Below are 15,345 nucleotides of genomic sequence, written 5' to 3' on the forward strand. Positions count from 1 at the left end.
AGAAATAACAGCGCAAACTCAGGTATAGCAAAGGTATGTAAACGTACATTTCTTACAATCATTCAAACAAATTTAATTTCAAATTGAAAACACATTTCTTCCAAAATAACTTAAAATCGCACACACGGAAGAGCAAAAAGATTGAAAAATCATGATACTTTTTTCTTTCGTCTGTCGATTTTGGAACTCGTTCGGAACTATAGAATTTAGGACTAGTTTTGAACTATCGAAAAAGGGATGCAGCGGGGAGCAATTGACACTTCCTAGGACATCGCCATGTTAAATTCGCCTCAGAACTAGAGGTTTTCCCCACAGGGTATAACTAAATAGGGGAGCGAAGGTTGTTATAGACCACATAAGGAAAAATTTCTGTAGAAAAAACCGAAATCTGAATCTTTACTAATTTTTTAATGGATAACACAGCACAACAAAAATATAAAAAAATTTTGGTACGGCAAATGTTAAAACTGTTTTTAATAGATTTTTTGTGCTGATTACGAATCCGTAAGCATAAAGTTTACATCAGCTCCAGATTAAGAAAAAAAACGAGGTCAAAGTGTCAAAAAATTGCGGTTTTCGCAAGCTCTAGCAAAGAAACAAAAGGTGATAGAACCTTCCTGGCTTAAATTAAACCTAGACCTCTCGACTACTATCTCTGAAAGGAGATCTTAAAATATTTTTTACCATTATTATCTTAAATAAAGTGATGAAAAATTTGTATGCATATTTCGCTCCTCAGGGGGACAACATTAACAGATCGAGATCGGCACTATCATAAACCCAAACAAAAAGCTCTTATCATTCGAAGATACTATATTGTACATTTACAAAGTAGTAGCAAATTTAATACTAAAATTCAATGAAAATTAAACAGGCCAAATTTTTTGCATATAAACCAGGGAAAACCGAGATATTTCGAGGCTCGTTCGGTACACCGGGACGAACAGTTTAAAACCGTAACGTATGGCAGCCCTATACTAAGGACATTAGCAATTAGTGACACACAGGGAAAGACATCAATGACACTTAAAGGTACTTACGCTCAAAACTTGTCAACGTCCACTCGTACATATGTATATATGTAATATGTGCCACCGCTCACGTGCATAAATGCATCAAAACAGTTAAAAGTTTGCCGATAAAATAACTTTTTTCTAGACCGTTGCTTTGATTGGAAGACAAAATTCACAATGGGTACCAATCACATTTCGGATGTCCTGGTCTCTCATGAATATATGACAATGGAGCAGCAACAGCACCAGCAACAGTACCAACAGCAGCATCAAATGCACCAACATCAGCTAAATGTCAGCATTACTTCCGAGAATCCACTATCACCAATTGACTTACAGGAGGGATCATCCAGACCGATACGCAGAACCAGCCAAAGGACCACTCAGGTAAAGCATCTATTTATAATATCTATGCATATAATAAAATTGTGACAGGCCGATGTCTGTATATTACAGATATAAAAGAAAAATTAATATGGGGGGTCTTTATTAGAGCAACAGATGCCAAATCAACAATTTTTTTAATTTTTGCCTGTCTGTTTGTATGTTTATACGCGCATCACTCGAAAACTAATACATGGAATCGTAAGTCTAACAAAAAAATAAATAGAGAGTTGCCACCTGTTTGGAAATAAGAGTTTAATAAATTGGTACGATGAACTAAATATTACAATATGGCTGCCACCTACTTGAAAAATAATATCCATTTAAATTTATAAACTAAATGAAATATTACAATACGGGTATTAAACTAAAGAGGTTTAGAAAGTTTACTGTCGAAAATATTTTGGAGTGGGTTGCAACCTACATACATATATATTGGAAATATTTAATTCATTTAAATTGATAAGATAAGGTACAATATTGAATTAGTACACATTTGAAGAAAATGCTCGATTTGCAGATTCGAGTTATAAAAACTTTATTTAAATTTCCAGGAGAAAAACGATACTTTACCTACTCTCTAAATTCGAAAACATATTAACTAGCACCCGAATTCATAATAAATATGTAAAGAATGCTTCATAAATGGAAAATTTGTTTGAAAGCTCACTTCATAAAGCTCTTTAAACCAATTTCATTTTTAAGAATGAGGCGAAAAGACTTTGGGAGGGAGTAGCAACACGAAAATACCTTTAAGGCAAAGTGAAGCACGGCGGGTATTTGCTAGTAATTTACTAAAAATTGGTATTTAAAAATATTATAAGCCAAGCTTCTTGCTGACGTCGGCATATTGAAAGACCTTATATAAACATAAAGCAGTCAACAATTTAGAAAAGAAAAATGTTCGTGCCGAGATATCGTTGGCGGTTTGTTATTTGCTGTACTAAAAATATTTTTTATTTTCATTTTTCCCCCAGCGTATAGTTTTGAATTTAACGTCAATTATGTACATATCGCCACCTTAATTCAAAAAGGCTCTAACCAAAACATTATAAAATGAGTGTCAAAATCAGGTAGGGCATGTAACTCCGCTGTTTTTGGTACTAAGACTTCAAAATTTTTATTGAAGGTGTATTTTAATACATGGAGGATGGTTCCGTGCGCAGAAATGGAAAACTTTTGACTGCCATTCACCTGGGAGTGGCCAGAAGTGATTCTTGCGCGTACGGTTCAAATCGCAGCCCACAACGTTCGGATATTTATATCCACGTATCCTCTGGGTATCAACCAAACTCCCGTTTGGGAGCGAGCTAAAGCGAGAAGGCGTAAAACTTCGCGTGCGTTGGGTTTGTGTCCCGCCAGGTTAAAACCCAGCCCAATGAAAAATTAAACAATCCCTGGATGAGACTCCTTTTTTTGATGACGACCACGGCAAATGTATAAAAGACTATAATTTGACGGTATGCAACTGGAATATCCGGACTCTTAATGGGGAAGGTGAGTCTGCCCGGCTGGTTGATGTCCTCGAGAAGACAAAGGCTGACATCCCCGCCATCCAAGAAATGCGTTGGACGGGGCAAGGAAAAGTAAGTGTGAAGCCTTACGACATCTAATTTGGTAGGAGAGATTCCGTCGCCGAGTAGTGGCGTTCACCCCGGTGGACGAATATCGTGGAAAGCGTGGTGGAAAGCGAGATTCTTCAACATTGCGCTCATCTGCACCCATGCCCCGACGGAAGGACGAGGCGTGCAAGGATATCTTCTATGAGCGCTTGGAACGTACATACAAGCGTTGTCCCCGAAACGATGTCAAAATCGTGCTCGCCGATATTAATGTCAAGGGGGCAAGGAAGGTATCTTTGGTGCCACAGTCGGAAAATTCAGCCTCCACGACGAAATGTTCGATAACGGATTGAGGCTGATCGACTTCGCCCGGGTCGGAAACATGGTAACATGAAGTACTAGGTTCCAGCATAAGAACATCCACCAAGTTACAAGGCTGTCTCCAAATCGAAATACGAGAAACCAAATCGAACATGTTGTGATAGACGGAAGGCATGCTTCCAGCGTTTAAGATGTACGTACACTACGAAGACCAAACGCCGACTCAGGCCATCTATCTTGTTGCACCCAATATACGCACCCACCTCTGTGCAGCAAAAAATGTGCGCCCAACAATGTAAGGAAAGCTTAACGTCGAACAGCTGCAATCACAACAGACGGCCAATTTCTTCGCCACTCGCCTCACACATCTGCTCTCTGAGAGCCCTCTTCAACAATCCGAAATACGCGAGCAGTGGAACCACATTTCACGATCATTAAGTACCGCCGCCGAAGAAGTAGTTGGATTTCAGCGAGCCCGAAAGAACAACTGGTGCAATGAGGAATGTCAAGAAGCCGCAGAAAAAAAAGTCGCCGCGTATAGGGCCATGCTGCGATCGAGCGCACCGCGACCCATGTGAGACCGTTATAGGGAACTGAAGAAGGAAGCGTGATGTATTAGCAGAAATAAGAAGTGAGGGCCCGAAATACGTGAGTGCGAAGAACTTGAAATGCTGGCCGACAGGAAGAACACCCGAAAATTTTACCAGAGGGTTAGGCGACTTACGGAAGGTTTCAAGACCAGGGCGAACTCCTGTAAGAACAACAATGGCGACCTAGTGACCGATGTCCAGAATGTACTTAAATTTCGGAGGGAACACTTTTCCATCCTACTGAATGGTAGCAGCTCCTAAAGTAGTGGAGAAAACGAACCCGAGTCCCCAGTCGATGACGATGGAGTCGTTGTCGCACTGCCTGACTATGACGAGGTACGAATAGCGATTACGCGGCTGAAAATCAGCAAAGCTGCTGGAGCTGACGGCCTGCCAGCCGAGCTATTCAAGTACGCGGCGAGGAGCTGATGAGGTGCATGGATCAGCTCTTATGCAGAATATGGTCAATTTAGTTAATTTTTAATTTAATTTTTATTTAAGTGTGCTCTGCACAACCCACAGGAAACGCGACCCCGCCATTCGCTCCAACTACCGCGGAATCAGCCTTCTAAGCATAGGTTATAAGGTATTATCGAGTGTATTGTGCGAAAGACTGAAGTCCATCGTCAACGAACTGATTGGACCTTATCAGTGTGGCTTTAGGCCTGGCAAATCCACCATAGATCAGGTACTCATAATACGCCAAATCTTGGAAAAGACCCGCGAGTAATTGGCAAACACCATCTATTTGTCGATTTCAAAGCCGCTTTCGACAGCACGAAGAGAAGTTGCCTTTATGTCGCGATGTCTGAATTTGGTATCCACGCGAAAATAATACGCTGTTTAAAATGACGTTGAGTAACACCACCAGCTCCGCCAGAATAGGGAAGGACCTCCCGGAGCCATTTGATCCCAAACGAGGTTTCAAACAAGGTGACTCCCTCTCGTATGATTTCTTTAATCTGATGTTAATAATAAGATAATAAGGCCGCAGAACTGAACCGCCCAGGCACATTAATTTACATAAGCATACAATTGCTACCGTGCGCCGGACGCATCGATATTATCGGTAAAAACAATGGCTGTTCTGCCTTCTCGGGATTGGATAGAGAAGCAAAGCGAATGGGTCTGGTGGTGAACGATGACAAAACGAAGTATCTCCTGTCATTACACAAATAGTCAGAGCATACGCGTCTTGGCACCCACGTCACTGTTGACAGTTACAAGTTTGAAGAGGTAGACGACTTCGTTTATTTGGGAACCAGTAATAACACCAATAATAATGTCAGCCTTGAAATCCAACGGTGAATCACTCTTGCCAACAAATGCTAAATAATTTGGACTGAGTAGGCAATTGAGAAGTAAAGTCCTCTCACGTCGTACAAAGATCGCACTCTATAAGTCACTTATCATGCCTGCGCTGGAGTATGGCGCGGAGCCATGGACAATGAAAACATCTGATGAAGCGGCTCTTGGAGTTTTCGAGAGAAAGCTTTCAATTTCAATTTCAATTTATTTCAATTTGAAGCATTAGTACAATAAGATTCTCAAACATCTTTTTTAGTACAACAGGGAGGTATAACAACAGAAATTATAAATTAAACAATGAAATAGAGATATTAAACAAACAAAACAAATCCAAAAGGAAAAACAAACAAATTTAAAGGACTGGTACACCCTAAAAATTACGCAGACTCGTAGGTCAGCACAGAACTTAGTTAGTTTGAGATGGGTAATCAAGTTTTAGAAAAGTAATTATATAATACATTTGTAACGTAGCTTTGCCTACGCTACAATAACATATTCAACATCACCCTAGCATGCACCTTACAACTGCACATAGGCACAACTATATAAACATACATACATGCATACCCCTATGTGCATACATACGTATACACGAAGCTGGCATGGCAAGCGCGTACAAATTTCGCAAACACCAACTTAGCCAACCATGTGCACTAACATATGGAAGAAATGCGTTATGCAAAACACAAAATGCGGAATAAGCCCACTCACTTCTCAAACAGCTCATACAAAGCCGGAGCTAAAGCTGCCAACATGAACTCAACCAGCATCAGTTGTCCGTAGGTAAGTACGGAGCGTACCCGGGGCTTCGGACCTATTTGGGGCGCTCTTGGCTTTCCTCCTTGGAGGAAGACTGACTGGTTGAATGTGGGCTGCAAGGGGGGGGAATACCCCTCATGCAACACTTCGAAAACATTAAGGCTGATTCACATACAACTTTCTTCTTGCTTGATAGTTCTTTGCTTTGACATATAAGATCGATGTAAGCATATTAACCATGGGTAATTGCGCAATTTTGTTGGCGTTAGCTCAATAACGCCAGTGCCACCTGTGGTGTCAGCGCACTAACCCAACGCAATAGCGCAGTGTATTGAATAGAACACGGCGCCATCTGAGTATCACCACAGTACCCATCGTCATACAGTGCAGTACACCATAGTCCCCTTTCAGACACGTCAAGTCTTGCTTTCAAGTCTGCTCGTTCGTAGGCGAAGGAGGTGAGAAGAGAGGGGAAGAGTACAGATACCTCCATACCGTCAATTCGTTTCAGGCTTTCTTGTCTCTTTTGATCTTTTCGTTGCTTCCCATTTAAAGAACCAAGGACTTGAATTCAATTAAAGTTGACGCGTGTGGAAGCAAATAGAAAACACAAAAGAGAATGCGAAAAAAATTGCTTTCAAGACTTGACGTGTCTGAAAGGGGACATACAGTGGTGTCATGTCTATTATTTCTATAAGCGCTGAGTAACGCTTGTACCGCCAACTGAATTTAATTGCTAGGAATGTAGTAAATGCCACGATATTCTATCATTCTTGATTAAAAGCTTTAAATTTGCGTTCAAAGAGTTAAGGCGAATTGTGTGTGTGCCTCTCATATTGCTTGGTGTTAATGGCGCTGGCGCTTTCCATTTACTGGTGTTGGCACGGCAACTCCGGCTATGGTGTTAACGCAATTGCGCCGCGCAGCTCAGTGCTACACATGCCTAAGGCATATGCATGAGTATGCTCACATAAAAAAAGTTTGAAGCAAAGCAAAGCAAAACGAAGCAAAATCTTGGGCAACTCTCAACTTTTGCCCGCTTTGGCAATCAGCTGTCTACATGTATCTTTTCTCGTGCGCTTGCATTTGCATTTAATGACAAAAATAGGGTAAATAAGAATTTTTATTGCTACTATTAATGCATATTATTATATTGTTATCTATTTTAAAGATAAAAAATATGGAGGAAAAGGAGAACGCAAAAGCTGTCAAAGAGTTTATTGTAGCATACCTTCTGCGTTTCACGCTTTGTGGTCAAAGTTTGAACTGTCAAGCAAAGCGAGGAAAGTTGTATGTGAATGGCCCTTTATGGGCTAGACCCATGATTCAATTATTAAAGGTTTTGTTTTCTATGGAAGCAGGAGAAAAAGGGGATGAATTCAATCACACTTCCTAAAATGGGAGATAAATTCCATAAAAAGGTGTGGATAATAGTGAATGGTGGTATTTTAAAACAAAAACGAATTTTATTTAATTATTTTATTTAAACAAGCTTATTTACATCGAATATAACCCCCGATTGTTATTAAAAATAAATATTTCTATGCATATACCAAACTTGCGTACGTGAGATGGCGCATAACTCGAGAATGGATGGTCCACTTTCAGCTTTTTTTTTTGTTGTATTTGTTTGCAAGAAGCTAACTGTTTGTGGAAAATATGCAAAATTTATTAAACAAAAAAAAAACGGCAAATAAAAAACGTTGGAGCTTACGTTTCTTTCGCGGTTATGGCTCGACTATCTCGAATATGGTAATTCGAATTCTTTGCTGTCGCACTTTTAATGTTCTAATGGGGAGAATATTCAACACTGGCTTACACAGCGGCAGTTGGTGATTCGTGCCGGACGAACTCAGGCAGAGTAGAAAGAACACGCAGCTACTGAACGACTGAGATAGGGAACGTGATCTACATCGTGAAATGAGAAGTGGCGATTTTTCAGGCAACTTTTGCGTTCAACTCACGCCGGGTTGCACGAAAAAAAAATTTGAATGACTAAAAATATCAAAATATAAAAAAATATCAAAATTTTCGCCATAAAAAGGCGTTTGCATTGTTCAACTTTGCATTCTACTTTCAACTAATCGCTTTCAACAAAGTTGGTGGCCAGCCAACATTCGCCTCGTGCGTACACCTTTTTAGTGTGCAATTACATCGCGCCATTGACTAAACCGAGCTGTCGTGTGACGGTTTGGCAATGTTATATTGCGTCAAAGTCTCATTCGGAGACAGCAGGATTGTGTTGTGGAGGACAATACCTAAATACCTTCGCTGGCTCATTTACCAAAACCATTGAACGCTTTACTTTACAGCGACTTGGCAGAATCAAGAGGCCTCCACGAATATCGACAAATACATTTCGGCATTTAAGGGAATTTCGTCTCTTTGAATTCTGTAGTCCAACGATTCTAACCCATTTTGTCTTGTTGGCGCCAGCGAATGAAGAACAAACTTTCTTCAAATTTAAAAGGTAAAAATTTCACTACTAACAATTTAAAACTGTTCTTAAAACTTGCAAAGAAATTTGGAAAAGAAATATCAGTTTTTGTTTTTAGGAGTAGGGTGGGAGTGTCATTGATAAAATTAGAGCGAGAGAAAGTTTTTCTTACAAAACCTTTCATTATTGAATCATGGGCTATACCCATTTTTGGAGACGGTCTCAAGCAGACAGGGGCGTGACCCGTTTGGGCTTTCCCAATTCCGAGCACCCCTGCCTGCTTACGATACCGCGTGGCTAGCGGGAATTGAAGGGGGCGAACCACCCCCTGCAGCGCCTAGCGGCCACGAATACATACGGGGGGACTGGGCAACCTTTCGACGCCCTAGGGGAAGGCACTAATGGTCAGTTGTCCGTAGGTCACCAATCTGGACCGCCAACACTGCTGCCGCCCTAAGGCCGAGATCGCTACGCAGGACCGCCCGCAAATATTACCGAGGACCGCTAATCGTACTCGCTGCCATTCAGGGCCGCCGCCACCAACATCATCTCCGCTAGGGCCCGGACCGCTTCTCTTTTCACCGGGGCCGCCACTACTACTGCCGCCCCAAGGACGACATTTCTGCCAAGGACCGCCCGCCAGCAACACAAAGAACCGCGATTTGTATTCACTGTCATCCCGGGCCACCGCAATAACCATCATCACCGCTAGGGCCCGTACCGCTGCTCTCATTATCGGGGCCGCTATTAGCACTGCCTCCCCAAGGCCGAAGCTAAAAGCGTGGGCCGCCCGCCATCATCACTAGAACTGCGAACGTCAACCATCGCCGTCCAGGACCGCTGTCACCGTCGTAGTTAAAAAGGGCCGCATTCGCCCTTCGCCACAATCAGGGCCACATTCAACATCACTGCGAGAGGTCGCTGCCGCCCTCATCATTATATGGGCCACTGCCAACGTCACCGCTGAGGCCGCCACCACCACTACAAGGGAACTGCAGACTGCCGTCACAACCACCGCGACTGCTCTCATTGCCACGCTCTTCGCTACGACTGACGGGTACCACTGTCAATCTTGCTGTCACCAACAGCGCTCCCGTCGCCGTAAAAATACCCGCTGAACACCGACTACCGACTCTCTCTTTTCATCTCCCTCTCTCCCCTGCACGACAAGTTGCCGGTATTCTAGATAGCCGCGTGTGTGTGTGGTTGTGTTCGACTTAATACAAAAATTATTGTGTTTTATTTGGTGGGGGTTAGTGGGATCTTCGCTGGACTCTGGAGCGGCTGAGCATACCTCAGTCTTCGACAAAACCCACCTCATAAATAGCGCCCGAGCAGGGACCCAGCTCTGCAGGCGCATATGCAAAAAGCTCAACCAGCACCAACACTGCGGAAGCTGGCTCATCGAAGACACCCCAACAAGTAAGTGACACACGAATGAGCGAAAATGATAATACCACACTAAACATTGTCTCTCTTGGCTGGATATATCTCTTGAAGAAAGAGAGATTGCTGGAAAAATGCAAAAGGAATCATACACCCGTTGAAGGGAGCACCGTCGCTGATCTACGCAGCACTCTCAGCAACTTCGTCAGGACGAAGAGAAACCGAAAATCGACCGAAAGTCGTCTCAAAGAACTGGAGATGGAGACCGCTGCCGAAGAAGCTAACATGGCGAAATCGCCACACGAACTAACTCCTGCAGTTAAACTTGGCGAATCCCTCTTACCCACCGGGGGGGGCAAGACTAATCGCCCAGAAACGAGACCATATGAGCAATGCCGAGAGAGTGAGCACAGTCCGCTATTGGGACGTACACTACTCCGGCGGGGACACTCTGCACGACTTCTTGCAGAGGATTGAGGAGTTGGCGGGATGCTACCAAATCACGCCAGACCAACTCCTCCCAACCCTACCCGAAATGATCCGCGCCAAGGCACTCCAATGGTTCCGCATCCGAAGAACACACATAACCACCTGGGCCGTATTCCGCGCCGAAGTTGAACGATTCTTTCTTCCGCGTCGACACATAAGTCGGTTGGAAGACGCCATTCGCCAGCGGAAACAGCTAAACAGAGAAAAGGCCAAGGACTACATCCTCGCCTTCCTAACGCTAATCCGACAGCACCCAACTATGTGTAACGAAGACCAATTGGAGCGCATCTACGAAGGCTTGCGGGTGGAGTACCGACTATTCATAAAGGGGAGCGAGTTCCAGACATTCGAAGAGTTGATGGGGCTCACAGACGAATATGAGCTACTCAAGAGCGAGGAGGCAAGGCAAACCAGGAAATCAGCATACTGCCTATCCACTCCAGACGAAGGATACGATGCGAAAAACACCTGCTAGAGGCCCGAGGCGACTATTCTGCTCTCGATGCGGACGAGATGGTATCCTCTCCAGGAATTGCCTGTGTCGCAAGAAGAAAACAGCCACCCTCAAATCACCCGTCGATCCACCAACCACGTCTCGACCAGGCTGGCAAGGTCCCGATGGCCGCTTCTATGCTAACGTCCTAGTCGAAGGCATGGATGTCCGAGCCCTAATAGACATTGGAGCCACGTTAACATACATCAATGAATACCCACGTAAGCATCTGGAGCAGCGCAATATTCAGCCACGATTCGACAAAGAAAACGTGCAACTAGCAGACCAAATGACCGAGCATCAAGCACACTGGTTGTCGTCATCCCCAATCTGGCCGAAAGAATGATATTGGGAATGGAGTTTTTGGCGCAACGAGGCATTGTCGTGACACTTGATAACCAGCCCCCAGCTCCCGCTCCACCGCCGAGAGCCGATGCTACAGCTGTTCTGTGCAGCTTAACCGAAAGGACGCACCCGAAAGAGAAGCAAAACAAAAGACTGGCCGATTTCTTGGGAATCCACAAAGCGCGATTTGCAAAAAGTACCGGGCTAAGCACCACCGCCGAACGCGAAATCACCCTCCGGCATCATCGACCACTACAACAACGCCATTACCCACGCAATCCTGCCATGCAGCAGGTGATACGGAGACAGCCACATCCATCCGTATACGCCGTTGGTGACAACCTATCCCACCGGACGAACCACGGCCGATTTCACCATGGCGACCGCCATTTGAGGCCGTACCATGGCCACCAAACAAACCGCGGATCCTTTGCGCTAAAATATTTCACGGCCCACCGCTCGCCCACGTTGTGCCCAAGCCACACGCCCAGCTGTTCGCCAAATCGGACCACACAGCCGAGGCAGCGACAACAGCCGCCAACACCACCAATAAAGCAGCAGCAACCACCAACTCAGCCCGGCAGACCGCCGACGAACCAAGGGTCACCCAACCATCACCGGATGCCGGCCCGGCTACAGAGAATGAGGAGCCGGCCACCAGGGACACAGCTGATCCATTCAAAAAAATCTGCGGTTGAGATTAGACAAACAACACCTCTTTTCTTCAAAGAGAAATTTGGAAATTTATTTTTGAAATCAATTAAGCTTAAGATAACTTGAATAATACAAAAAAAAAAAAACGAAAAAAGTACATATCTATATATATATAAATGAGTGTTTGTCTGTATGTCCTTTATAGGCGTCAAAAGTACCCAACCGATTTTAATGAAATTTTTACTGGGAGTGTTATAGAACAAAACTAATGTCGATAGGTGGCGCTGCAGTCGAGATATTTGTAAAATCCGTATTTACATACCAATTTGATTAAAATTCGAAACGTTTATTTAACACCTAAACATAAATATATTGTCTGAAAATAGACTCGATAGGTGGCGCTGCAGTCGAGATATTTCTAAAATCCGTATTTACATACCGATTGGACTAAAATTCGAAACATTTATTAAATCCTAAACATAAATATATTTTGTAAAAATATACTCGATAGGTGGCGCTGGAGTCGAGATATTTCTAAAATCCGAATTTCCAGGCCGATTTGATTCAAATTCAAAACATTTTAGGGGCACGTATATAAATACGTTGTATAAACTGAACTGAAAATAGATAAATCAACTACTACAGTGTATAGCGACCCAAGAACGATAGAATACAAGATTGCGCCAATCGAGCTGAGAGCAACTGGCCGTGACGTCAAAAAATACCAGAATGAGAGAGCAAAGACGAATTCAATAAGAAAAAGGAGAAGAATCGAACAGCTGGGGCGAAATTGAAAGGTTTGTTTACAAAGTGCATAATAAATCGCGGATTTACGGAATTATTTAATTTTAAATGGTAAATTGGTTGTTTAAAAGTAAAGAATGTGTACTTCTTAAATGCAATGCAAATCGCTGAAAGTGTTAAAACACTGCAATCATTATAATGATTTGCATTTTTTCAGTAATTGAACAAATACCAGCGGGCCGCCAGCGGGTCAGTTGCTGGTAACAATATGCAGAACGATTCCACGGTGATCGTTGCATCGTCGTCAATTAGTGAAATCAGTAAGCAAGCTTTTAAAATAAAGGAAAACCTCCTACTCCGCTATACATATAATTACTTTCATTATTTAGCTACTTTTCCGGCAGCCGCAACAAACGCTGGCCCAAGCCTGCAAATTGTTGCCAGCACCTGACCCGCTGGCTGCCCACTGGCATTTGTTCAACTACTCAAAAATGCACTTTGTAAACAAACCTTTTGGGTGTTGGCCACATCAAGCGGCTCATCTGGATGAAATGAAAAGGCTGTTAGATGTTACGCAGCAACGTGCTCCCGATGTTGAACATCAGTTCAAAGAAAAGTCAAATGAGTTGGAAATGGCGCAGCTTATCATACGCCAGTTGTCGGATAAGGCCAATGTAAACCAAGGCCGCAATCGGATAGAGACCTCGACGCAGACGCAATTTATGTACGAGCAACATATTAGAGACTTACAAGTAAGTTAGAAGTAGAAGTGCATTTGAAGACGTTTACATTATTATGTTTACGCATTTCTTACAGGCTATGGTGCAACAATTGACGTATGAAAGGAATTTATGATGGTCACAAATATATTGGCAAAAACATAGCAAGTACATATGCCAAGTTGGAAAAATTGACAATGTGTGAGTATAAAATGAATAGGTGTTCTTAATTATAAATATTACTTTACCTCTTCTTTTGCAGTGGCTAAAAAGAAGAGTCTTTTTGATGATCGACCGCAATAGATTCAAGAATTGACTTACATCATGGTGTATGCGTTACAATCTAAATTAGCCAGCATGGGCACCGATTTCAAACAGATACTAGAAGTGCGTATAAAAAATCTCAAACAACAAAAAGCGCGTCGGGATCAATTCGGGCAGTCACCAATTGCTGCTAGCACTGTTCGAGTACAGCGAAACAGGGCTCCTTGCTGTTAAGCGAAGAGGAATACGGCCGTAAGCATTGACATGGCCGCAAGTGATACAAACCATTGCTGGGTGCAGTCGGAGGTAGTGGAATACAGACGCAGCAGCAGATTGCATTATATGATGACTCCGATAGTTACGTGCAACAGCGGGCTGAGACTATGCAGAACATTGAATCGACTATTGTCGAGCTTGTAGCGCCAGCTGCTTGCCAGATACTTTGATGTTAAATTGTGTGCGTGTGTGCGTACGAACTCGATCAAACCTACATGTCTGTAAGCCGATCAAACCTCTAGTAAAACACATGCATGATGCCCAAAAGAAAGTAACTACGTCAGAGTGAGAAAGTTCGCTAGACTTATGGTTCGGTGAAGCAGTCTTGAGTGTGTGTGTGTATGTGTGAATGTTCGACTTAAACCGTATTTTGTATGTATTCCTTTGTACATAAATAAGTAAATATATACATAACTAATACGGGATCGGTCACTTGACGTAGAAAGATATAAAAGGACCAAAACTGAGACAAGCGGGACTTAAAACGAAAGTTGCGGTGGTACTTTACAGTGAAAGTGAAGTGTAATTTTAAAGGAGTTGCTTGTGGTATAAGTAATAAAGTTTAAAGTTTTATAGTTAAAGTGAGTGAATACGGTCCCCCAGTGCTCTACCAGGATACTAGCGGTACCTGGGGTCATCAAAGTCACATTCTGGATCTGGAGGTAAGTGCGAACACTTTCATTTGACACCTTTGATACGCATATGTCCAAGTACCTAGATGAGTGAGACTCAAATGTAGCAAAAGAGTGCGCGAGATTAAAATCTTAAATATATCAAAGAGGGCTAATGGAAGTTTTTATTGATTTCAGGTCGCCTGCTAACACAGCGAAAGGACCTCCATTGTTTTACAACAACACGGTAGTTTAAGCCCGAAAAATCAGCCCAAGCATTCAGGAAGAAAACTTTGGAGTTGCAGCCAAGTAAAAATACATACATACGCCCATATATGCGTAAACGCTACCACCCACGGACCACAACCACCCGCACCGGCAAATAAAGCATACCAACAAGGGCCGGGCATCAGCGCAAGTGTACACACGCACTCAGGCATATACATATGTGCATACGTTCATGCAAGATACGAAACCACCTTAACTGTCACCCGGCGACTCGACAAGGTGGCCCATATCTAAGCCCTACAGCAGTGCCGATAACCCGGCTAATAATTAGAGCCAGCAGCAACAACATCACCAGGAACAGCTGATTGAAATATCTCGGCCGGAGTAGGTCAACGGCCATTCGACATACATGTGGGTTCCATCAAACAGTGGAGAGGAGCATAACAGTGGAGAGGACCATAACATCGACGGCAGCAGTGTGCGAGAGAGCAGTGGAGACTATCGCTCCACATATACCGTCGATCAACAGCAGCGCCGGGAGCATAGTTCCAGTTCCAGTTGGATTTTAGATTCTATGTTGGTTAAATTTTTATGCATATGTCATACATGTCAGGGTACATACATATATGAGAGAGATTTTTTAAGAGCTTGATAACTTTTTTTTAAAAAAAAACGCATAAAATTTGCAAAATCTCATCGGTTCTTTATTTGAAACGTTAGATTGGTCCATGACATTTACTTTTTGAAGATAATTTCATTTAA

General features: G+C 43.0%; 1 protein-coding gene across 1 annotated transcript in view; it reads left to right on the forward strand.

Moving 5' to 3' along the window:
• Positions 1 to 919: 919 nt before the first annotated feature.
• Positions 920 to 15,345, forward strand: part of dimm (basic helix-loop-helix family member dimmed) — a 93,370-nt gene continuing 78,944 nt past the window's right edge. The window contains exons 1-2 of the mRNA XM_017610994.1: positions 920 to 1,032; positions 1,159 to 1,400. Of these exons, the coding sequence (XP_017466483.1) occupies positions 1,020 to 1,032; positions 1,159 to 1,400 (255 nt within the window). The 5' untranslated portion in view covers positions 920 to 1,019. The remainder of the gene's footprint in view (positions 1,033 to 1,158; positions 1,401 to 15,345) is intronic.

This window comes from Rhagoletis zephyria, unplaced genomic scaffold (assembly GCF_001687245.7).
Source record: "Rhagoletis zephyria isolate East Lansing unplaced genomic scaffold, Rhagoletis_zephyria_1.1 Rzeph_scaffold_00363, whole genome shotgun sequence".
Lineage (NCBI taxonomy): Eukaryota > Metazoa > Arthropoda > Insecta > Diptera > Tephritidae > Rhagoletis > Rhagoletis zephyria.